The sequence below is a fragment of the Talpa occidentalis genome, unplaced genomic scaffold (genome assembly GCF_014898055.3).
Source record: "Talpa occidentalis isolate TD23 unplaced genomic scaffold, MPIMG_talOcc4v2.1 talOcc4.14, whole genome shotgun sequence".
NCBI lineage: Eukaryota > Metazoa > Chordata > Mammalia > Eulipotyphla > Talpidae > Talpa > Talpa occidentalis.
Window position 1 is genome coordinate 63356357 of NW_023601433.1, and position 25329 is coordinate 63381685.

General features: G+C 35.7%; 1 protein-coding gene across 1 annotated transcript in view; it reads right to left on the minus strand.

The window, feature by feature from the left end:
* The window catches only part of ITGA8 (integrin subunit alpha 8), a 140544-nt gene that overhangs the window by 48268 nt on the left and 66947 nt on the right, over positions 1-25329 (minus strand). Inside the window, exons 14-21 of the mRNA XM_037510662.2 lie at positions 18337-18382; positions 16368-16475; positions 11148-11203; positions 10593-10747; positions 9220-9357; positions 8678-8745; positions 7174-7321; positions 2163-2255 (exon numbers count right to left, since the gene is read on the minus strand). Coding sequence (XP_037366559.1) covers positions 2163-2255; positions 7174-7321; positions 8678-8745; positions 9220-9357; positions 10593-10747; positions 11148-11203; positions 16368-16475; positions 18337-18382 — 812 coding nt within the window. The remainder of the gene's footprint in view (positions 1-2162; positions 2256-7173; positions 7322-8677; positions 8746-9219; positions 9358-10592; positions 10748-11147; positions 11204-16367; positions 16476-18336; positions 18383-25329) is intronic.

Consider the following 25329-nt stretch of genomic DNA (forward strand, 5'->3'; position numbering starts at 1 on the left):
TAAAACGAATACAAACAATTTACTTCCTTGACTTCTAAAGATTATTTGTTGGTAAAATGAACTAACATTCTTTCACATAAATACATTCATAGTTAAGACCACACTGCCATTTTTACCCTCCAATTTCAATGACACTAGTGGCCACTTTTTGTTCCATGATTATCCTTAATTATTAATGGTTTTAGATGGTCTCTGGTCTAGATTTAACACTTTTAATACTAAAAAAAGGATTGAGTGGCCAGTCACCTATAGATCCTGTTACCATTACCATCATGTCATTTCATTTTTCTTTGGGTAGACTTCTTCATTTCAAATTAGGTGGTTGGATTTTTCTTAAAAACTAGCAGAAGGATTCATTAGCTTTTAGATAAAAGGATTCTAATGAAAAATGTTCTAATATCTCAGCTTAGACATCCCATTTTATCTTTCATGACATTGTTTTAAAAACTCATCTGTTATTCATTAGATTTTATCTAAGTACTTTTGACAATTTGGCAGACTGGACCGATCATGGGCTTTTTGTATAAACCTGGTTGAATCTTGCTTCTGTTTTTCATTGCCTGTGTGACTTTGGGCAAGTCACTTGACTTCCGTAAGTCTCAGCTTCCACATCCATTTAGTAGAAGAAACTCCTGACTCATAGGTTGGTTAGTGTGAAAATTAAATGATAACATAAAAATAGTGCCCAGTTGGGTTTATAACATGGAGATCAGTCAATACATGTTAGCTAATTGTAATCTGTTACAAAAGTTTATCTTTCATTTAAATACTTTTTTTTTCACACAACAAATGAGTTTTCTAGACTTACTTGGCACATTTTTAATACTGAAGATTGAGGGAATAGAGTTAATTATAGTGTAAAATGCAAAAATATTATTCTAGTACATCTTAAAGTATAAACTGGGAATAGGTATCACTTGATTAAACATTTCAAATGCTGAAGTAAATGTGTTAAACCCTGGAGAGAAAAAGATAATTTTACTGCAGGACTTCTTAGTACATTTAAAAATACACATATGTACCTGAATCTCCAAGGGAGAAGATGATACTCAGCAATGACACAAAACTTCCTTTGAAAGGTTTAACTCAAGGTCTTAGCACTCTGGACTAACTTAGGAAGCTGTTCTGAGACAAACCTATGCAATTATGTGTAAGTTTTCATGAAATTTTTTTAAAAAGCCAATTTCATTGATAATCATAAACACCTAATTTAAAAATAGGGGAATATATATGCTTAGCATATGTAACATTTATTTATATAGTATTTGTAGATTTCAGGAATTTTCTGGTTTATGACTTTGTCAAATAATCATTTCCACAGTGGTATTTATTATAATTAGTTACTATGCATATACTTAAAGAGCAATTGCCTAAAATAAATTTATCATCCATGGGTAATCCTAAATGGAAAGTTCCTAAATCCAGAAACAAAGATTTTTAAAAAGAAAGCAAAACAACTCCATATTCTTTCATAAGCATGTTATAGATCATTATTAATCCTTTCCTTTTCTTGTTACAATTTTCTTTATTATTCTTCAAGTAAGATGTATGGAAAATATTAGTGTGTAAAGCTTATTCAAAAACTTGATTGTGGGGATGAGGACTATGGACTTTGCTGCCTTAGTGGTGAATGTGGTGGTGTGATAATATACATCTGAAGAGGTGTGAACCTGTACCTCTGAATCAGCCACAGTGTTGTAAAACAATGTTATCAATGAAAAGTGGACTTTGTTAATATTTTAATATAGAAGTACTGTGAATGATCTTCACATGGCAGGTATATCAAAAATAAAAGCTTTATCGTCTTTGCTAAAATTTTAATTATATAATTTCTTAAGTCCTTTACTTTGTTGATGTTTTTAAATAAAATTGGTGGTGAAATGCAAAGAAAAAAAATCTGATTAAAAAAATAGCCTTCATAGATTCTAGTGACTTAACAGACAAGAAAGTAATGTCAAAAGACAGGCATATATAAATATTTTTAACCTCAGATTATCCTCTCTGTCAGTTATAATGATGAATCCCATCTCCCTGGTAATTTCCTGACTAATCTATTTTAGTGTTATGTGCCAAGTTGCTGAGTGCTAACTGGGCGCTTCCCACTAGGTCTCTTTAAGATTCAATTAGACAGAAATCAGTAAGAGCCTCTGGGTTTCTCTTACATTTGTTCCAGCCGCCATCGGGTTTCCAAGGTCACACACCACCATTCTGGTTACATTTTCCATCCTGTACTCACAGCTCAGTGGTCGTAATCCCTGCAATGGAAAAGAACACCAGCATGGAGGTCAAGGCCAGAATAAATGACATCCTGTCACAAAAGTGATGCCTTGGGTGAGGGACGCTTCTTTTGATTTCAAACAGCTGTGTGGGTAACTATGCCCCAAATTAATTTGTGACCATCAGAGAAGAGACCAAAATTGAATTTTAGAAAGAAAAATGCTGCAATGGTAAACATATTTTCATTGTATTTAATTGAGGAAGAAAATGTTTAGTATTTATGTGACTATTTTAGAAATTATTTTCACTATTAATGTTAAAATTGGGTATGAAGATCACAAATAATTAAAGGCGACTAAACAAATTATTCTTCCAATATTAAAATGATGGTAATACATAGACATAGCGCATGACTCCATAACTATTGCAGAAGAATTGCCTTGAACACAAATTCTGCTCCTCATGGTCCCGTTTTGAGATTATGCAATCAATCTAAGTTTAACTTTCCAAATATTTAAGATGAGAACACTTTTTATTTCCCTAGAGTTTCCTATCTCCTTCTCCCCCACTATATTCTATTCTGATTAGAGGGTATAAAGTTTGAGGAGGTATTTAGAAGTAGATGCAGAAGAAGGTCTCAAGATTATACCAGATGAGAGATGGAAGAAAATATTTATCTTTGAATGGCTGTCCTCTGCTCACAGTTCCACCTGGAGTTTTCATGCTTCTCCTGATGCCAGGAAATCCACACCTTGGTTTCCACTCTCAGCCCATTTCCATACTTCAAGACCTAATGTCCCCATGGCTTTGTTTTGCTTTTGGTGACAGCTACATGTGATCATCCATTATTCCATTCTAAGTTGTTAAGTGCTACTACTATATTCACCTGTCACCTTTATTCCCAGAGATAAGCTTGCAACGTGAGGACTTTCACAAAGGAGCAAGCTTTGGTGAATTTCTGCCCCTATGAGAAATCCGTGGAAGAGGGTTTCCAAGATGAGGACTATTTCTCCACTTGTCAGCTCTATGAAATTTCATACAAGGAGTTAACGATTTTACTGTTTGACAAATGAGAAAGGAGTGAATCACTGATAGTTGGAGGCACCATTTATACATGCTCTTTTCAAATAACCTGAAAGACATTTTCATTCCAGTAGGTAAGAAACATATTTTCAAAAAGCTGATAATAATCTCTTTTCTCAAAGATAGCTCTAGCATGTATTCAAGTTCTTAAGGAGTCATGCCTAATCCTGATCATCTTGGGATGTCTTATGCTGGGATTATTAACTCAATCCTAAAAGCAGGGAAAATAAGAACCCAACTAAAACTTTAAAAAATGCTCATGTGTCCCTTGAAAATGATTCAAGGATTTAGTTTCTATAGTAAATAGTTTTATCTTATCTAAGGTTAAAAGTTATATGTACACTTTTTTCCAGCTCTCTAGAAATAGCTTTTTCAAATCACTCAAAGATCTTTCCTCCTCCAGCCCCTCCACCCTTTTCTTTTTTTAACCTTTATTTCCTCTCTTTGAGTGACAGAAACAGGAATTGTTTTTCCCAGATACTTCTAGATTAATTTTCAACTTTTCCAAGGGATGCTCTTGTTTGAAGTCATTTATAGCTTTTAGAGTAAATACTCACAATGTACCTATTATTTACCAGGCATGATATAAAAAAATCCCTTCTCCTCACAGAATTTCCAATTCTTATAACAATTGTAATAAGTAATGATAAGTGATTATATCCAATAGTAGAAATACACAATATAGTTTCATAAGTGTTATAACAGAAGTAATAGATAGTGATAGGAGGACAAGCACATAGATTAAAGCAATCTGAGGGCTTCCTGAAGGAAGTGACATCTCAGCTGATGGGAGGCAGTATAGCTCAGTGGTTAAGAGCAGGGACCTGTACCTAACAGCTGAAGTTTCAATCTTAGTTCTGCTATATAATAGCTGTCTAACTTTGGGTATATTCCTGAGAATTTTTCCTTATATATGAAACGAGGATAATAATAATCTTGCATGTCTCTATAAGCCTGTTATGAAGATTAAGTAAATTAAATATCTGCAAGAATTCAGAGCAGTGCCCAGCACACAGTAATTGCTTAATAAATATTAGCAGTCTCAATAATTACTAAGCTGAGGCTTGAAGAATAAGTAGAAAAAAAGTAAGTTAAAGAGGATGAGAGAGGAGAGCTCATGTTTCAGAAAGATGGCATAGGGGGTGGTTGCAAGCTCTCTGGGGCTAGAGAGCACAGGTATTACAGAAACTGAAAAGAAATTCAGTCCCACTAGAATTTTGGATGTGGGGGTAAAAGAAGGAATCTTGGACTAGTGCTAGGGCTGCAGAGGTAAGCAGCGGTGATAGAATTAAGGACTTCATGAGCCACCTCAGGGATTGGAACTTTATCCTAAAACCAGTAGGGAGCTAGGAGGATTTTAATCAAGAGAGTGACAAGGTCAGATGGCATTTTAGAAAGAAATATCCTTTGCTGGGGAGAGACTAGCGGAGGGGTGGGAAGTGAAGGGGGTAGGAGGGGTGAGTGAGGAGACTGTGAACTAATCTCAGAAAAAGGTCAGGGCAACCTGGATGAATGCAGTTTTGGGGAAGTTAGATGAAGAGGGGATATGGACTTGAGAAATTCACCATTAATTTAGGCTTTAGAAACTAGATGGATACTGGTGCCATTCTCTGACACAGGAAATGGAACAGAGGAGCTTGTGAGCAGGGGGATGAACAGTCTAGTTCTGGACATGCCGAACTGGAGGGGGTATGAGATGGAGAAGTGAAGTATATATGAGGTCTCTAGAATAGCCGTAGCCATAGAAATGGAAAGCAGAACAGGGCTTACAAGGATCTGGGGAATGGGCTGGGGAGTTAGTATCTAACGAGTACAGGGCTTCAGTTTGGGCGATGTAAAAGTTCTGTGCCACAGGGGACTGTGGTGATGGCGCATGGGTGCCTAGGGGAAGGAAATTCTATGGGGACTCAATCTGAGGGGGTGGGGGAAGCAAATATTGTCTAAAAAAAATGTAAAAAATGATAAATGTTAAAATAAAAAAATAATAAAAAAAAGTTCTGTGCTAGATGGTGAGGACTAATGTGAATGTATTGAATGCCATGGAACTGTATACTTAAAAATGCTTAAAATGATAAACCTTATGTGACATGTATTTTATAATAATAACAATAATAGTAATAATAATGATGATGATAATAATGTAAAGCACATTTGTCTTTATTCCTACAAAAATTGAGTTAATTAAGGTTTCCAGAAAAAGAGATGAGTAGCACCTACATTCAAAAAGATGAATGTTTTCAACAACAAAAGCTCGCAAGAAGATAATCCCTAATACTTTTCCCCTTGAGAGAAAATTGTTACAAACAAAAAAAAAACCCTGGAAACTGAGTTTAAATGAAACAGTTTACAGACCTCAACTGTTTAAAAACACAGTAGAAATTAGATGTGGCTTAGTCATGTGAAATTCAAAGACAGAGCTAAATCTCTGCCCAAGGGAAATGGAAGGAGGAAAAATAGTTAAGGACTCATTTGAGATTATGAATGATGTGTGTTACGTTTACAGCCAAAGATAGAAATGATAAATGCTCACCCATGTTTTCTTTTCAACAAAGTGAATAGTAAACGGGGTGTTTTGTTCAAAGAACATGTTAGAATAGATGCTTTGTTTAGCAAAGTTGCGGTGGAGCGACATGAAGGGAACTGAAAGAAAAATATGAGTGGAGCCCTAGAACATTAAAAAAAATACTTGAACTTTGTTTATGCATTATTTTACATGTAAGTATTTATAGGTGATATTTTCCTACATATTTCATCAGCAGAAATTCTTAATGATTTCACAAATGTCAAAGATACTTGGTTATTACTAATCTGGATTAGTTTTCTACTGAGAAGATAAGCTAATGAAAACTTAAACTTCCAGACTAGAGATGTAAATAGAGAATTCTGTATTCCCTGCATTTTGAAATGCCAACATCACAAGTTTCTTGATACCTCTTTAGAGGAATTACTTTTTATTAAATTATTTAATTATATGAATATCCACACTCCTGAAAGTATGTGGTTTTCGGCAAACAGAAGACATTTGATAAATTTTCACAGATGAGCAATCCATCAGCAAGAATTTCAGGAAGACACACTGTGCCTAGTTTTGTGTGGAGGGCAGAATGAGAGAATGAGAAACCTGGTCCCGCCCTTAATTGTGAAATCTGTGTATTTCTGAAACCAAGGTCCTCTCTCTATTTTTACATAATAGTTGTAAAAACATTGATAATGATTGATAATGATTTTCCAAACCAACTATTGATAATGATTTTCCAAACCAAGTGATTGAAAACACAGCAGAACATGCAGATACTCTGAGTGGGAAAATCCCTGTTCTGATAAGGACAGACTTCCACATCACTTTAATAAACAGTGGCACTGTATGACAGGCTCATGATGAAAACCTGGCTTCTCTTGGTTCCAATCCCCAAAAAGATGTACCAAGAAGAAAGACAAACGAATGTGTTTCCTTTCCACTGCCTGCCTCGGCTGTTATCAGTGCTCAGCTGGGATTGGTCAGACCTTCTTCCATAAGCAATAATAAGAACCAGACCTCCTGGGACCTGCACTGAAAACAAAGACTTGAAAGTCAGCGAGAGTGGGAGTTAACTGGGAAGTTAGCTGATACATCACTTCAGTAAGCTGCTGCTTTCAGCCAGTTGTATTTTCTTCTTTGCTTCAGCTCTCAAACTTGGCCAGCTTATCTTTGCTCTGTGGCCAAGAAAGATAAGAATCCCTCTTCCTGGCTCATTGCTATTATTGTTAACAGAGTAAGGTGCCATTTTATTCTCTTTGATTTAGGAAGACACTGTCAGCTAATAGGGATGTATATTGATTTGGCTCGAAAAGAGATCTAGCTCTTTAGTACTTCAGATAAGTTGCAGGCATTACCTTGTTGCTGCGTTCAATCCCAACATAATCTGCCTCTTCTGGTATTAGCACAAAGACTTCAGCTTCATAAGCTCCTTCTCCTTCATTTCTTGCATTGATCATGAGCATAAGGTGATTTTCATCTCCAATGATTACCTGATGCTTATCTCTAAAAATGCAGTTTTAAAAGAGTTATTAGGTACTACTCTGGATTCACGGAAGTTTTATTTAAGGAGTTTTCCAGGAGAGAAGAAGGAAGATGTGGAAATGCAAGACAGGGACAAAAGGAAGAGGGTGCATTGTGAAAGGGCGTTGGGAAGAATCAAGAGAACTCCATCTGGATGGGAAGGACAGGAAAACATCCAGTGGTGTGCTGGCAAATGTCTAACAACCAGTTCTCAAAGAAAAAAAAAAAAGCACTGATTTGTAGCATTTGCTGAGTCCAGTGATGTAAGTCCTGCCACTATGGGCAATTTCAGTCGACCAAGATATGTAGCAAACTGCCAAGAAAATTCCTGAAAATTTAACATTTGATCCCAAGCCAGAATGAGGCAACTCCAGACTATCACTGAAACCATCCAAAAGGAAGAAGACGAGCAGTGAGGCACAGGGAGCGAGATGGTGTAGAAAGTGAGGGGGAGACATGTAATACAAAGTGGACCATAGAAGGGAAGAAACTAGGCAGATGAAAGATCTCATGTAGCAGAGTGAGGATTTTTAGGTAGTTTAAGGAAATTTAACTCACCCCAAACTTCACATTGAACCAACATTTGTTAGTGCCTATCCTACCTTTAGTCCTTACTTGAAGCTATTGTTTTGGACACTGGCTAAATTGTGAAGTTTGGATAGAGGTTGCCAAGCAGATTCCAAACACTGGCAGTGAGATAGTTGCTGGGAAGGAAGGGAGCACAAATTTGCTCTTTCCTCCACAGGATGTTTTACATCTTAGTCCCATTTCTTTCCATCACATAATGCAGTGCAATTAACAGTGATGGGACAGAGACCCTCCCTTATGAACAACTAGGAAGCCCTTTGATTCTTATTGACTTTGGGATACCTTCTAATTTACTCCATAGGGTGCCATTACATTTTTTTTTCCAGAAAATTAAAATTGATTTTGCTTCCAAAATTTTAAACATGCCTTTGAACCAAGGGATGCTGCAAAAGCCGGTTTTGCTAAGGTGTAGTTAGAACAAGCCAGTCTGAATCTTTTGCCCACATGACTGAGACAAGTAAACATGACCTGAACCACCCCACAGATGAGTTTACTCTGAACAAAAACCCTTTTTTCCACTTTTGCTGAAAGATGAAACAGCTCAGGCAAAATCTAAGGGTGCGTCACTTGACACCAATGACAAAGGAGTGACCCAAACCACAGGCTAACCCAAAGTGTAGTCAAGCTCAAAAATTTCATGCAGTGTGTTTCTTAATAGTAGTTGAAAGTGTATACTTTCTCCAGAGAAGTTTTAAACAAACACCTGTATTCCATTAGATAAAATGCACAAGTTTATTTATTTAAACTTACGGTCTAGCTGACAGCTTCAAGTCAGGAATGCACATATTGTCTTCTCCACAGTCCACCAGGATGTGAGCCTGCATTGTGCAAATACATGTGAGGAATAATCTTGGAAAACCTAAGTCACATCCATTTTCTTTGATTTTACAAATTAAACCAAAGCTTTCATTTTCACGATGCCTCTGCCTAGCTAGAAACCCAATGTTAGGCAGTGACCTCCCAATCTAGGCTAGTTTACATATTAGCCCATTTCTAATTCATTCTGAGATCCTGTAAAGAATGCTACTCTGGCAATGTTTTGAGGATTATAGGCTGTATTGCTTCCATTACAGCCACATTTTGAACAAATTAAATCTTGGTTGCACAAGGGGACAGGGCTTCCGAAAACACAATGATGCAGTGTTGTGGAAACATGTTAGGAGAAACTCCCAAATGTTACAAGCTTGTGTGCAGGAATGAAAACAAAAGGAGCTGGATTTCATCTTAAGGTCACAGGAGCAATGCCCAGGTCCTGACTGAGAGCATACCATCAAAGAATTTCAGCGACCTACCTGTTCACTAACACTGTTGTCCCTGTAGTAGTTCAGTATTGGTTTTACTTCCAGACCTTCTTTAAAGGTGGAGTCATCCAGACTGTAATTCAAACTAATGTTGATTGGAGACAATTTATCTCGGAATTCAGTTTCATCCTGGAGAAAATAATCACAAGCTCAAGAAAGGTTCTGTGAAATAGCTGTAGGATGTTAGTCTGTGAAAGTCAGACAACATTTGACTATAGTCAATGGAAATGAATAATGAAGTAATTATCACTGCAGCACCATAGAGTAACACTGATTGATGTGGGATGTAGGATTCAACTTAATTAATATATGTTGAGAGATGAAATCCTTTAGAGATGTGGCTTTATAGAAATATATGCTTCTAGAGGGAATCTTCAGATCCTTCAGATCTTCAACAACTCATCATGTTCCAGTTGCAAAGTAAAAACTATATATACAATAAATGTCATTAATTGGGATTTTAATTTTCCTGAGTTTGGCCAAATTTATGAGTCCTCATAGGCTCAGAGAAAGAGAGCATCTTGATTCTCTTACTCTCTCATTATCTTTTCAAACTAAACCCTCTCTGGCAGGAATGTCAATGAACCTTCAGCACATTTGAAGTTCCCTCACAAAAACAAACAGAACTCCCCTGGGAGTGAGGGGGTAGCCCAACAGCAAGCCCTGCGCACACAGGAGCTCCCTAAACTGTGTAGGGGGCTATGCTACCTTTCAGCTGTGTGGAGTCAGGGTCATAATAAGCTCGGGTGGTAAACCCAGCTTCTCGTTCCAGAGTGTGTTGTGAACCTCTGGCCTTGCCCAGGTCTCCATCTCTAAGTCCTTTCTCAGAGGATGGGAAATGAGAAAAAGTAAATAATCTCAACTAAACAGGAGATAGATAAGTGTGCTGTAAATATTTTGCTTTTTTATTTCATGGTTGGTTTTGGAGTTACTGGGTAAAACATTGCTTTAAAATATAATCATACATTACTTTTAATAAAGGTTTTGAATGCCTAAACATTTTCCTAAACTGGCTATGAAATGTACTTGACCAAACATCCTCACATAGGACAAAAATTCAAATAAATTGTTTTCAACTTTCATGCTTTTTGGGGGGAGGCAGTTAGAAATGAAAACCACTTGAGTTAGTCCTATTATCAAGATTGTGGTCAGAATAAAAAGAAAGCTTTAGGACCGAATAGAACACATTATTAGGTTGGCTGAAGGGAGGCTCAAGTGGGGAGTGTACAGTCTTACAAGAAAGTTTCCTCCAATTAATGAAAATAGTTGTGGATCTACAGGGATGACTGTGATGGTTCAATGGAGAAAAGTGGTTGCAATGTGCTCTGAGCACAGAGCTCAGGAAGGTGATTCTGAACACTTACTCGCAGGTAAACAATAAAGTCCCGGCATTGGTGGGATTTCTGCCTCTTTATCAGGAGAGAGAAGACCAGATGTGATTGATGGTTGTCAAGGAAGAGGGTACGTTTAATGGCTCCCTTTTGTTTCAGGGTATCTAATTGCACCTCAGCGGTCAGACCTAAAGGACAGAAATAAGTAAATATAACCAGGAGAGGAAAACTGTTCTTTTGAGTGCAATGTCTATCTGAGAGACACATTCTAATTTTAACTTGCTTATTTGGGAAACATTTGTTTTTTATAGTTGGAATCAAAAACAATACCTGAGCTGAAAAAAAGTTTTCTAAAATACTACCATGCTAAAAATTTGGTTTGGTAACAATTTTACACAGCCATTCCCCCATGTTAATTTTTACAGATAATATAATAAAAGTAATATTTGTGTAGAAGATGCCATATACTCAACTGAAATCTTGGTATTAATATTCTTTAAATGTTTTTTATGATCTGTGCAGAAAAATGCTTATTTTGGAATTTCTTAATGCAGTAATTTCTTAGAGTGAAAAGGAAAACACACTTACCAATTGTGTTTGAAATGCTCTGGCCTGCTACTGATGCACATACTTTTAAAGAAAAGCTATGGAAAACAATAATCAATAATTTTTTGGTTAATAGAGTTTTGACTCTGAAGTAAAATCTTTACCTCTTTTCTCTTACTACTCTAATTACAAATACACACAAATAAGTAAACAACTATATAGCCTCCATCCCACCATGTTGATGCAATACTAGTACAATTAAGACAGGGGACATCACAAATGTAGGTAATACTTTACAATATTACTGGAAATTACCTGATTTAATCAATGGATTGATTATGTGCTACCTTTATTTAATAAAGACTTATGAATATATCCCATGAACCAGGGAGTGAAGAATTAGGCAAGATGGCTAGTAGGGGAACTGCTAGCTATAAAGCCTGAAGATGATTAGTAACATGCTCTTCCTTTGAAGAACGTGAAGAAACTTGGTAAGGTTGGAGCACAGAGCAAGATGGGGAAGCTGGAGGAGGCCAGGCTGACTGGGTAGCTTGGTAAGGAACAGGGTTCCGAAAGTCATGTTAAAGAATTTGGATTTAATCCTAAGAGGCATGGACTACCAAGACATGATTAACCTATATCCCCACTCTGTTTGGAAGGAGAACAGAATTTAAGGCTAATTTGCAGGGAGTTGGGGAGGGAGAACATGAGAAGTTTGGAGGGACTCTCTCAATATAATTGGGCACAATAATATGGTCCATAAAGACAATAAAAGAGGGGAGCTGTGTAGGAGAGACTTCATAGTTTTGCCTTGAACATGCACTAAACTCAATCCAGGGAAGTGTCTGCCAGGGATTATACTTGAGCATATTTAGAACTGTGGTCATTGAGGGAATGAGAAATAGAAATAGATGATTGTCTCTGACTCTTGAAGATGCTCATCTCCCTTCTAAAAAATGTCAAGCCCTTCCAGCCTGCATTTGAGATGGGGCTTTTTCGTATTTTAAGAAAGTAAAAATACGAGAAAATACTTAAGTATGATTTAATGACAGTTTTAACATATTTCTGAGTAAAATACTACAGTATGACTTGACTATTTCTACAGAATCCAAAAGAAGTGAATAATCCCTAATCATACTTTAATTATGTGTCAGCTTCCTGTGTCAAATATAATGAAAATATGTCACATCTGGGATTCATCTATCTACCGTGACCTCAGTCAGTGTCTCCCTTTAGGGTAAATAATTTGCCACATGCCATTAAGCCAAAAGTTCCCTGGGATGTCTCTGCTATTGCAAGTATTTGTACCACTTCCTCACAGGAATCACAAATTCCAGCCCACTTCTACTTCAATTAGAATTATTCAAGAAAGACGAGTAATCACATTTTTAAATTTAGCAGCAGGGCCTGGTGTTCAAAATTGGAATTTTTTCTTGTATCCAACTATTTTTTGGAAATATTTGGCTATGTGTTAAAATAGCAGACAAAGATGATGAGCTTTTTAAAATAACATAATTGCTATTTATAATATATTATCAACATATATAAATTAAAATAATTTTAGATACAGTGTGTGGTTTAACAGAGACAATTCAAGAGCAATATTTTTGGAAAAGAACTAGATTAAAGCTATGACTGTGACATTATTTACTGTTTGCGAGAAGATATTTGATTGAAAATGATAGAATCAGTTGAAAAGTTACTACTGATTTATGAATTATATGTCAGCATTAGTCTATTTCTTCCTCATCCTCCTTTTCTGTAACCTTAAAATAATTAAGTGGATGATAAACCATTTTCATACAAATTTAATATAACTGCTACAACATGCTGAATTATTTAGTAATAGTACTCTGACTTAAAGCTGCCAGTTTATACATCTTTTAGCAGAACAGAATTGTCAAGTGATAAGTTTCCAAACAACCTATTCTGATCTAAAAAGAAAACGGCAAGATTTTATAATAATAAATATTCATTCTGAATTTAGAAAAACATAATTATATTATGTATGTTTCCAAACAACCTATTCTGATCTAAAAAGAAAACCGCAAGATTTTATAGTAGTAAATATTCATTCTGAATTTAGAAAAACATACATTATATTATGTTATGCTGTTATGTTATATGTAAACACACACATATCTACATTATGTGTTTTCTATATCAGAGTGTTAGGCTTACTCACAGATCTATACCTAATTATACAGTATACTTCAATTGTCGGGGAAAGCTGTGAACTATTATTAAATTAGTACTGAAATGTCAAACTAGAATTCTAACTAGTTAAACTGTCAAACTAAAATAGTCAAAAGGAATAGGTCTGATTGGACATTAAATCAACCCAGATCCCTCATAACATAAATTCTAAATGAAACTGTTTGTTTATAGTAATTCTGCTATGTCAGAAATCAGGACAACACACTAAAATCCTCTAACACTTCTCCTAAAGCAATTCAACTGTGATTGAAATAACTCTTCTGTGATACAATGGTATATCATGTATGTATGCTATACATCATCCATAGCCATGAATGATGGAGAAAGAACAAGGTAAATGAGAAACTAAACCTAAAACTGCAACCAATTTTTTTTGACCAATTCAATGATAGTATTGGATTTTACATAAGGTTAGGCATATCTGAAAAGTCTTTTTCAAGTTAGAAAAATGGAAAACTATAGATTTTTACATTTCTAAAGTGAAAAGTTTTCACTAGCTTTATTTTTCTAACTGGTAAATACCAGTTATATTAATTCTTTTGAGTGGGCTTTATTTTTTTTCTAATTTGGAAAAGCCAGTAGCAGAATATTTATAAAAGTGCACAGCTGTTTGAAAGACACAGAAATTTACATTGATGGAAGTGAAGAACTGTTTCCCAGCTAGAGTTTACTTAATAGTTTTCAGATGTACAATATGAGGTTATATCAAATACAGACAAAAATTACAGCAAAGAAAATCAACAAATGCCTTTCAATCACTTTGGAAAAACTGAGCTAAATTCCTAGAATAACTTTAAAAAGTATCAAAGAAACACATTCTAGAATGGACCAGCTGCTAATTTTTCATCTTTTAATATTGAGTCATTCAATATTTTGCATGTGAAAATGAAATATCTTTCAGAAAATGTGTGCAGAAGAGTCAAATAAGTAATTACAAAGGTAAACGTTATATATTTGCCCATATAACAAGTTGCATTTTAAATTAATAATGTGATTTAATGCAACAAGAAATGAACCAAAAATAATATTAAATGTAATGTTATAATTGTATAAATGGTTATGTATATAATTATAATGTTAAAAATAATTTTTTCCATAAAACCAAACATCTCAAAATCTGCTAAAACCACTTAAATTTTATGAAAATATTCAAAGGACTAGAAATCCTTAGATTTTTTAGAAAGAAATGATATAGTCAAATGAACATTTTTATATATAAGAACATGCTGCACACACAAAAAGAACCTGGTCCCCAAGCCCATTAGATTATGAATGCATGAATACTGGACTATTGGGCAAATACTGAAGCTTTAATACTTGTGTGCAAGTAGCTCTCACAGTTCATTTCATGTTTATTTAATCATGCCACGGTTTAGAATAGATGCTGGCTCTTTCACATATTTTCTCAGATCAGGTTTTCATTATAATATTTTATGGCTTTAAATCATTTTAAAATGTGCTCAGGGCATTTCCCAGCTACTTTCAAAAGCTGGTAAAGGAAGTCTCCCCAAATTGGGAGCTCCCAGCGAAGGATGTTTTTCAAAGGATTCCTCAGGGTTCTCCTTATGCCCCCCCACCCCCCAGGCTTTGACTCTGCTATGAACTCCTGTCAAGAGGCTGTCAAAAAACACACTGAAATTGGCTAGAAATAATGTCTTTAGGTCAAGACTGGTTTGTTCTGCATTCTGATATTCTCAGGAACAAAACATATTGAGTTAGACTACATCTTCTAGAAAATGAGGGCAATTTTCAAACCCTCCAAATATTTGCTGACTTTTCAAAGGAGATACCAGCTGACATTATCCAATAGGACAGTCTGGTGGCCCTTGAGGATCTACAGATTGAGAAACAAAGTGACATTTTCTCCAGCTTGTTATAATCAGGGTTCATTCTGCAGTCCTTTCAAGATGATAAGGCTCCAGAACACTGTCAGGAGCTGTATACTCCATGTTCTCTTAAGGTCTGGGCAAAGGAACTATGATTCTATCACTATTCCTGATAATGAAATCATGGCCACAAAAATACAGTTTAGGTCACAGAAATCTCTATTTTTATAATGTTTACATCTGTCTAATTGCATATGCTAAGTTACAAAACTGACATCTGTTTTCAGCATAGGAAACCAAGTAATTTAACCCAAGCTTGACAATTAAAAAAGAGAGAAAAATTGCTTTCAAGACTATCCAAAATAAGGCATTTCAATTACAGGAGGACTGTGGAAAATGATGTATATCAAAAATAAACAATTAGCCTACTTTAAAAAAAAATCGAGAAAGGATTTATATGGGTTAATTTATCCATTATAAAATAATGTATGTTTGATGTAGAAATTTGGAAAAATAAATATATGTAAATAGAGAAAAAGCACCTATGACTCCAACTTAAAGATCTACTCTAAACATTTTAGTATTTTTTAAGGCTCTTTTTCTGTGTGTAGATTGTGTGTGACATAGTTGTGATGAAAGTATAAATGCAATAGTGTGTCCTGAAAAATTTATTTCACTTAATGTTGCATGTGGCTATAAAATCTTTGCAAAAATTTTAAAAGAGAAAGAACATTGTGTGTGTGTGTGTGTGTATATATGTATATGTATCTATATTTGAAAAGTGGCATTCATAAGCATATGCAAATATAAGAGTAGAGGTATTTTTATTATACTTTTCACTTTGGTTAATGTTTATTTTAGTGGCTAAAAAGAGAGCTCCAAGATGTTTCACTTGACATTTCCCCTAAAGTTTTTATGTTTCTTATGTTTCTTGGAACCTGGACATTGGAGAAGTAACCTTCATGTGAAGATTACTTCATTACTTCATTACTTCATGTGAAGATTACTTCACATGAGCATGATATCGTAGACCCCCCCTTTTTCCTTTGAGAAGCAAAACACTTGCCACTTAATTTGGATGCACAGACCCATAGCATCTGCACATTTTGGGAGCTTTTTTATAAAAGCAGAGTCTCAGGCCCCACCCCAGACTTACAGGTCCAGAAGCTGAGCTTTCACTAGAAACCCAGGTAATCTTGTGTGAGAAGCATGTACTCACCAGGCCACAGGTGTCAGAGATCCTGGAATCTGGCAAGTTTTATTTTCAAGATTGATAATCATTGGGTGCAGCAGAAGCTGGGCATCCACAGTCACCACTGGCCTTGCTCTGCAAGGAGAAAACACAGGGTTTTAGTGAGCCACATGAGTGGCAGGCAGAAGCCCATCTGCTTCCAGAAGCTACTGCCAACATTCCCAGCCTCTGTGTCAAGAATTTGCATCACCGTGTGAACAGGTGGACACCAGACTCAACTTATTACTCCAGACATATGGTAGCTCATGAATACAAATAAAGGATGCTATGGGCCTGTCAAGTGAGGCCATGTTCCCAAAGCCGCTTTGTTGATGGAGTGGGCTCGGGGTGTTTTGGCAATATAGCTGTGAAATACTGCTTTGGCATCTGCTAGCTTATATTTACTATCATTCCTGTTTGTCAGTGCTGAGTTTTGCAAGTTTTCTTGCCTTTATTGGTGATTGATAATTTTCTGGTCATGCTTTGTGGATTTAACAAAACACATGAAGGTAGAGTACTTCATGCAGAGCAGTGATTCTCAGTCCTCACTGTACAATATAAGGAACCTTAGACACCACACCCAGGCCCCATCACAGATGAATGGAATCAGGACCTCTGGGGGTAAGGGCCATGCAAAGGAATGTGAAACAAAACTCCCAGGTGATTCAAATATGGCCAAGTTTGAGGAGAGACTAATCTAGAGTAAACTCAATTCTAACCACCCAGGTAAGAATAACCAGACAAGAAAATAAATCATAAATCATAGGGGAATGGAATGCGGCAATTTTTAAAGCTTGGTTCTAAGCTATGATAGATGAGGAGCCAGGTGTCCAGATGACAAGGTAAAATGGTTGGCCAAGGTTTCCTCTGACAGGAGGAAGGACTGTGCCTTGGGGCTACAGGTTGTTTATGGCACTACTTTAAACAGTTTTATGATTACCACAGTCGGGCCCCCTGTGAGTTTTCCTAAACTTGTTACATTATTTTTCTGTGCTTTTTTTTTTTTTTTTTTACATAATTTTGTTTTTAATTTTGTGCTAGCTCCAGTCCTTGGAAAAACAGTACGACAGGATTAGATAGACTGGGATGCAGGTGTGATTCCTGTGAAGGGGAGAGGGAAGAACATTCCAGTTGGGCTGCTGGGGAGTCTTGTCTCATAGAATTGGGCCTGAATTTGTATCTCTGATATTCAGTAATTGCCTCTGAACAGCTCATGGGAAATACTTTGTGGTGGGCCCAGCATAGCTTTTGGGCCATGAGTCTGTATCCCTCTGTCAGCTTTGAGTGGTACATCATTGTGGCCACCACAGGCATAACCCTTTTTTCAGGTGCTTTGAGAGTTCAAACATCTGATTTTCTAAAACCTCAAGTGGGGAGTCACTGGTATACATCAGTCCCCTAAGTATGTCTTGGGACTGATAAAAAGGAAAATCTTACTTGTATGAGGAAACCTAACCAGAAACTCTGAGAGTTGGGCTAAGTGAGCACTATAGACCCCATCCACCTGGTCTGTCCAGTACTTCATGATATCACTTCTATGTGAAATCTAACTGCCCTCTCCCTCCATAAAAGGAACCTGAACTCACAAATACAGTGAACAGACTGGCAGTTGCCAGAGGCATGGGGGTGGGGATAGGAGGTGAAATGGATAAAGTGGATGAAAAGGTACCAACTTCTAGTTATAAAATAAATAAGTCGGGGTAATGTACAGCATTGTGACTAAATTAACACTACTGTGCTGTATATTTGAAAGTTGCTTAGAGAGCTGATACTAGAAGTTCTTATCAAAAGAAAAAAATGTTTGTAACTATGTGCGCTGATGGATATTACCTAGACATATTGAGGTGGTTATTTCACAAAATATACAAATACTGAATCAAGCTTTTCACCTGAAACTAATATAATGTTATCTGTCAGTTATATCTTTTAAAAAAATTGCACACCACCAACCACATACCTGTAAACAGCTACTTTTCCCGTTCCGAATGCACCCACAATTAAATCTAAAAAGACAAGAATATAAAACACATGGACAAATGTTATAAAATTTAACCTCATGATCATAAACAGCACATGAAGCATCTACGTGCTGATTGTGGAAAAAGAATCATAAAAATAGAAACCATGCCTTTATGACATTTTGGAAAGGATACTGAAACCACTATAACAAATTCAAATGACACCTACACCAGTAGATCTCAAATCCTTCTGAAGTAGGGAAAGTCAACTTTCTAGGAATGCTTAAGAAATTCATCATGACTATTTTTCCTCTCCTCTTCCAGACTCAATGTGCACATCTTATGGAAAGACACGTAGGTGTGGAATCTACTGTGTACAAGTCTCCTTAGACATTTTGTTTCATTATCCCCCATCCACCAGTAGTATTAACCATAAAATAGGACATTTTGAGTGTAATTTTGATGCAACCATTTTCTTGCTTTTCATGGATAATATGCATGGTGAGTACACTTTTGTCAAAGTGATCACTTATATATGAGTAATTGATGTCATAATGCCCTTAAATAACAACGACGATAGCAATAAATAGCAATATTGCATACTTACTCTAGGCCAAGGATTCTTTACATGATTGACCTTGATTGATTTTTAACAAGAGGTAGGAAGTCCCATTATTAGTGCAATTTTGCAGATTTAGTGAATTGAGGCTTGAGTGTAACCTACAAATTCACTAAAGTGTACACAGGTTAGAAGAGGTGGAGTCAGACACTAGCAGTGTTAGCTATGGAGCAGTCATTGACTGGTTGAGGGATAATATTCACAATTATCTCCGTGATTCGCTAATATATTGGTAAAACTATCTGTTTTTCAAAATCTAATGTATAATGGCTATTCTTAGTGGATGCAAACAGAAGTATAAACAACAGTGACTAAATCTGCAGAAGTAAAAGTAAGATGTAGATCTAAGAAAACTGGATTTGGTCGAAATAATGGCCACAGAGGAAAACTCATAACAATTGAAACTAAACTGGTTAATTCTAGTAGAAAAGAAGGGAAAATGGAGAAAGAGTGGGGGGACTTATTAGGCCACTCCATATGGAAAATGAATCAGGGAATTAAATTAGTTTAATGGCGTTTGCATAGGAAAATGATTTGTAGCCTCATTCCCTTGGCAGTCACCTTTCTAGTACAGAGGAAAATACAGACTGCAAGCAAATAAGATGCTTCTCTGGAGGTTTCTCTTGGCTGGGCCAGGGCAGGATGGAAGTGCCCCTGCCATAACCCTCAGCCAATGATGGATAGGGGAACTGGACCAGAATAGGACCCACAGCTAGCACAGCTTCCTTTTACCCCTCACATGAGATACTTCTGAAGCATGTTCTTTGCTGTTTCCTAGATTTTCCCACGAAGGTAGAGTCCTCATTGCCCACAATGTCAACCTGTTCAATTCTAATCTTTTATTGCCTCTTTTCTTTCCATGTCTCTTTGCTTTAGTGATGCTTTTTTTTGGGATTATTTCCCAAATAAACTGTTTGTTTCTAGTCCTTGCCTTAATATCTTTTCCGGAAGAATCCAACCTAAGACACAGTAATTCTTATTAAAGTTTTTTTTTTTTTTTTAAAGAATTGTATACTTCAGGGTTAAGATGACAGTCAATGTGTCTCATGATTTCTAGAATCAAATTCAGATAAATAGAGTCAGGATTGAACTCCAAAGCTCCATATTTGAAAAGATGTCTATGTTAATGTTCAAACAAGTCAAATGAAAGGCATTGAACGAGCTTTGTATTTGTGAGATTAAAGAGCAAGTTAAGAAAAGTTAAACTCAGTCTAAGCTTCATGGAATTAAAAGATTGCTTTCTAAGGGTTTAGATCTTTGATTTTAGAAGCCAAAGTTTCTAAGTTTCCACTTTTAAAAATTAAAACAAAAATTTACATCAGAAATTTCAACTGCTTTCATATTTATTTTTCCTGTTACTTTCACCTCTTGCAGCATATCAGTGCATTTTTTGCTAGGTCAGGAAAAAAGAGCTACTGATTGGAAGAAACATGAACTCGCTTCTTACTGTGTAATCACAGACTCCAATATTTAGACAAGTGTAACACACGTGGCTGCAGGCCAGACCCATATCTGTTGACATGACACCAGCTAGGAGAGTTCTGTTATGAACACTGATAAGGAGGAATTAAGCGCTTTGTACTTAACTCCAAATAAGGTGAAGTATTTATCAAGATTAGACATTTTAGTAATAACAAGTGAATTTTAAGAATTAATTCTCTGGAAATGGCAGAGAGAAGACTGTAAGCTCTTCCAGGGCAGGGATAATCTTTCTTCAGGTTTGCATATCACATTTGCATATCTCCACTTTATCCAGTGGTGTGGATTGAAATAAATGAAGAAAGAAATGATCTTTGTATCCACAGTAATAATCTTTGTAACACAGTACCAGAGCCAGAGCAGGGCCTTTATAGATGCCTGTGAACTAAGGAGAGAAGTGGCAATGAGGTAATAGACTGAAGGGGAGAGAGATGGAGCAAATACCACTATTAAGACAGACTAATGTAAACCACAGTGAAATTCTGCTGACTTGCAGACACACTTGAGGGTGTTGGGAGAGAAATACACACACAAACAAGTTCCAGATTCTAGAAAATAATATACAGACTGCATCATGACTAGATTTGTCGCCATATATGTTTTTAATTTTATTTTTTATTGAGTTAATGTTGTTTTACATGGTTATTTGTGGTTTTAGAGGTATAAGATCTCCCCTTTCAGGTGCTGTTACTATATCACACCCACTGCCAAAGCACCCACAGTTCATACCCATAGTGCATGCCCTCCCCACATTGTTCTCTCCTTGCCTCGCCCAACCCCTCCCAATAGTCACAGTTCCACATAGATTGTCACTATAGATGAGAAGTTGAGAGACCCTTCTGGTGATAATATGCAAGAGGCTTTGCATTTAGGAACTTTACATCCTGTGCCTTCTGGTGGGAATTTTCCTACTCTGGAAAAATTAAACAACTGGCAAAACAGACCACAATTTTCTTCATGAGAATGTGGCCACGGTTATTCAGAGGCCAAGAAAACAGTTATCTACCACAAAAGTATGTTTGTCTTTTGAGACACCACCTTGGTATCATGCCTGCTGGAAAAGGCCAGAAGCATTTATGCACAAAACCTTGAAATGATCAGATCTCTCGAGGGGAAGAGAATTGATTTGCTGTTTTATATTTCTAACCAATTTGTCCTTCTAAAATATGTGATTTGTTTTGATAATTACTATGTAGTTCTGTGTGTGTGTATAAAATGTTATATACATATTCCATATATATGTTTGTGTATGTGGATAGACTCATGTAGGTGTATATGGATATACACAGACATATATGCAATATATGCACAAAATATTTTCTAAAAATCTTCCATATTCCATTATGCTCAGGAATTTAAATGATAATCAGAAGACAAAGAAATTTTGGTGCTAATATTTGGATTCCTAACTCTGCAGATTTTCTCCCTCACTTTGAGATAACAGATCTTATATCATTGTCTAATGTTTACTTTCCTTTCTTGTAAAAACTTCTTAAAGGCAGTCAGAAAACAAAGAAAACTGTTGCCTTTCTTTATATATAAACACTTTAGCCAGCAACTAAAATTGATTCTTTCCATTTAGTCAAAAACTGTTCTCAAAATGCTGGAGTCCTTTGTTATCAACTCACACTGCCTGAGAAACATAGTTTATTTTACTTTTGACTTTTAATGGAACAACTGAGTACTTTTAAGGATACAAAAGGGAGACATTAGCATGAATGCAGGGTTAGTTGGCAAGAGAAAATAACCCTAAAAATGTGAGGTCATAGGAATGTATTATACTTCTCCTTTGTATTTTATTCCTTCAAAATTATTATTTTTAAACAAGAAGAAGAAAAGAGCCAAGCTTTTAAAGTGTGCTTGGTATATGGGGCCTGATTTCATTAATCTATGAAGGAAAATCTAGAGTTGCAGGAAGTTTATGTGAAAACATCAGCTTTGTTTTGAGTGTGGATTTTAAGTTTGGGCCTAGGTAGGCAGAGGCAGGGAGAGAGACAGTGGATATTTTAAAAGGAAGGAGACAGATGGGGGAGAAGACAATAGGAGGAGAGGTGACAGTCTTAGATTAAAGAGTCACCCAGAATTGTTCCCATCTCTGTGGCCATCCTACCTGCACATTTCATAAACTTAGCTTTGCTATCATTACTTTACCACTTTATACTCCCTCATCATAATGACAAATACAAGAGAATGCTGAAGTCTGAGTATGAGTGCCATCAGACACCTCTTTTTTTTTAATCTTGAATTTAAAAGTATTTATTATTTTAAGATCATTCCAGACAATGAGAACTGCCATAAAGGACTTCTAAGTAAGCGAGGAACATGGCAAAGTAAAATTAACAGTTGTATGAAAAAATTATGATTACTCAAAGGGGAGACCTCCATAAACACGAACAAAAAATGCAGAAATCAAAAGGAATTTTAAATTTAAACTTCTTTTGCAAAAAATTCAGAGCAAGATTGAAAGAGAAGTGAAAGAAATGGGGGTGGTGGTGGCGAGGAATGTTTATAATTTATATGCCTGATCAAATGTGAATATTTTCCAATGCTTACAAGAATGTCTGGATCCTAGTAAAAAAATGTTAATTATTATTATTGAATCTAATTTGTAATAAACTCATACAAATTAATAACAAAGTATAAACACTTTAATTAAAAGATTATAGACAATTCATGGAAAAACAAATGATGATAAAGATATGAAAAGATATTCAAATTCTCTAGTCATCAAAGAAATACAAACGAAAGCAACAGTGAGATATCATCTGACCTTTCAAACTAGAAAAGATGAAAAAGATTAATACAGGCATGTTGAGTAGAGAACCAAAAACCCAGAGCGCATACCCTCTTGTTAGAGGGAGTGTACATTGGCACAATTTTCTTGCAAGGGATTTTGCTGATATGTATGAACAATGCAAACCTTTGACCCAGCAATTGCAATTTGAGGAATAAATCCTGAGGTTATGTTGGGCAGTTGTGCAAAGATGCATCAAACAAAAGCTAACTTTCTAAACATTTAAAATACACTAGTTCCTTTGTTTCAACAATTTCAAGAGGTAAGTACCTTAATTTTCTCCATTTTCAAATGAGGAAAATGAGAAACTAAATACGGTAAGTGGCAGGATCCAAGTTTGAACCCAGATTTTCTGGCTGAGGATCCCACACTCTTAACTATTTTTATTTAACTACCTTTACAGAGCATATGTATAGACTATTTTTTCTCTCTTTAAAAATTAAAACAAGATGTATTTTACATACAGTCAATTTTCATCCTTTTGGTGTCCTGCTTTAAGAGTTGTCATAAATACATTCAGCATGTAACTGTCACTACAACAAAAATTTAGAACAGTTCTGTCATCCCAAATGTTTCCCATGCCATTTTGTAGTCAAGTCCTCTCCTACCCCTAGACCCTGAATCTGCAAATCTGTTTTCCAAATATCATGTAAATGGAAGCATTTAGCATGTCACCTTTTAGATCTGGTTTCTTTTTGTTCAACTTAGTGTATTTGAGAGTCATCCATGGTGTTGTGTGTATTAGAAGTTCATTCCTTTTTATGCCAAGCTGTATTTCACTTGTGGATGGCCCATAGTCTGTTTTTCCATAGGTGGCTAAGAGACACTTGTGTTGTTTCCAGTGTTTAGAAAGTCACTACAAAGACCCAGACAGGTTTTTCTCTATCTGCAGTCCACTTTTGATTTGCAAATTGTCTCTTGGTGAAACTCCTTAGCATCTTTGAAGTTGTCTTTTAAATGCAATGTTTTCTAGACTAGAAAGAGGCTAGAAAGTGGTAAAAGTGGGCAGCTTTGTCTTGTACCTAATTTTAGAGGAAAAACTTTTGGTTTCTTACCATTTAGCATGATGGTAGCTGTGGCTTTGTCATATATGGTCCTTATTATGTTTAGGTATGTTCCATCTATCCCCAGTTTTTGAGAGCTTTTATCAGAAATGGATGTTGAATCTTATCAAATGCTTTCTCTACATCTATTGATATAACCATATGATTTTTACCTTTTCTTTTGTTGATGTGGTGAATTACATTGATAAATTTTCAGATGTTGAGCCATCCTTTTGTCCCTGGACTAAATCCCACTTGATCATGACATAGGACCCTTTTATTGTATTATTCTACTTGGTTTGCTAAGATTTTGTCAAGGATTTTTGTATCAATGTTAATCAGAGATATTGATCTGTAGTATTTCTCTATGTTTTGTGATGTCTTTGTCTGTGTTTGGTATCAGAATGAAGTTGACCTCCTAAAATATCTCTAGATAATTTTTAACTTCTCCATTAACCCAGTAGTGATTCAGCATTGTGTTTTCCAGTCTCCACTGTTAGAGGTTTTCTAAATTTCTTCTTGTGATTGATATTTATTGTGATCAGAGAAGAGGTTTGATGTGACTATATTTTAATTAATTTATTGGCACTTGTTTTGTCACCCAACACATGGTTTATCCTTGAGAATGTTCCACAGGCACTTGAGAAGACTGCAAGCTAGAGCAATTAGGTAAGAGAAAGCTGTGTGATGAATCCAAATTGGGAAAGAAGAAGTAAAACTATAACTATCTGAAGATGACATACATGATAATATATATAGTAAACTCTATAGACTTCACTAAAAAAAGAAAAAAACTATGGGAAGCAATAAATAAGTACAGTAAAGTGGAAGAAGTTTACAAAATTAATTTACAAAAATCAATCTCACGACCTGTGCAAACAACAAACTAGAATAGAAAGAAATAAAAAAAATACCATTTATTATTGCATCAAAAAATATTAAATACCTAGGAAAAATTTAACAAAGAGGTGATGGACCTATAAAAAGGAAACTGTAAGATTCTGTTAAAAGAAATAGAAGGAAACACAAAGAAATGGAAAGATATTTCTTGTTCATG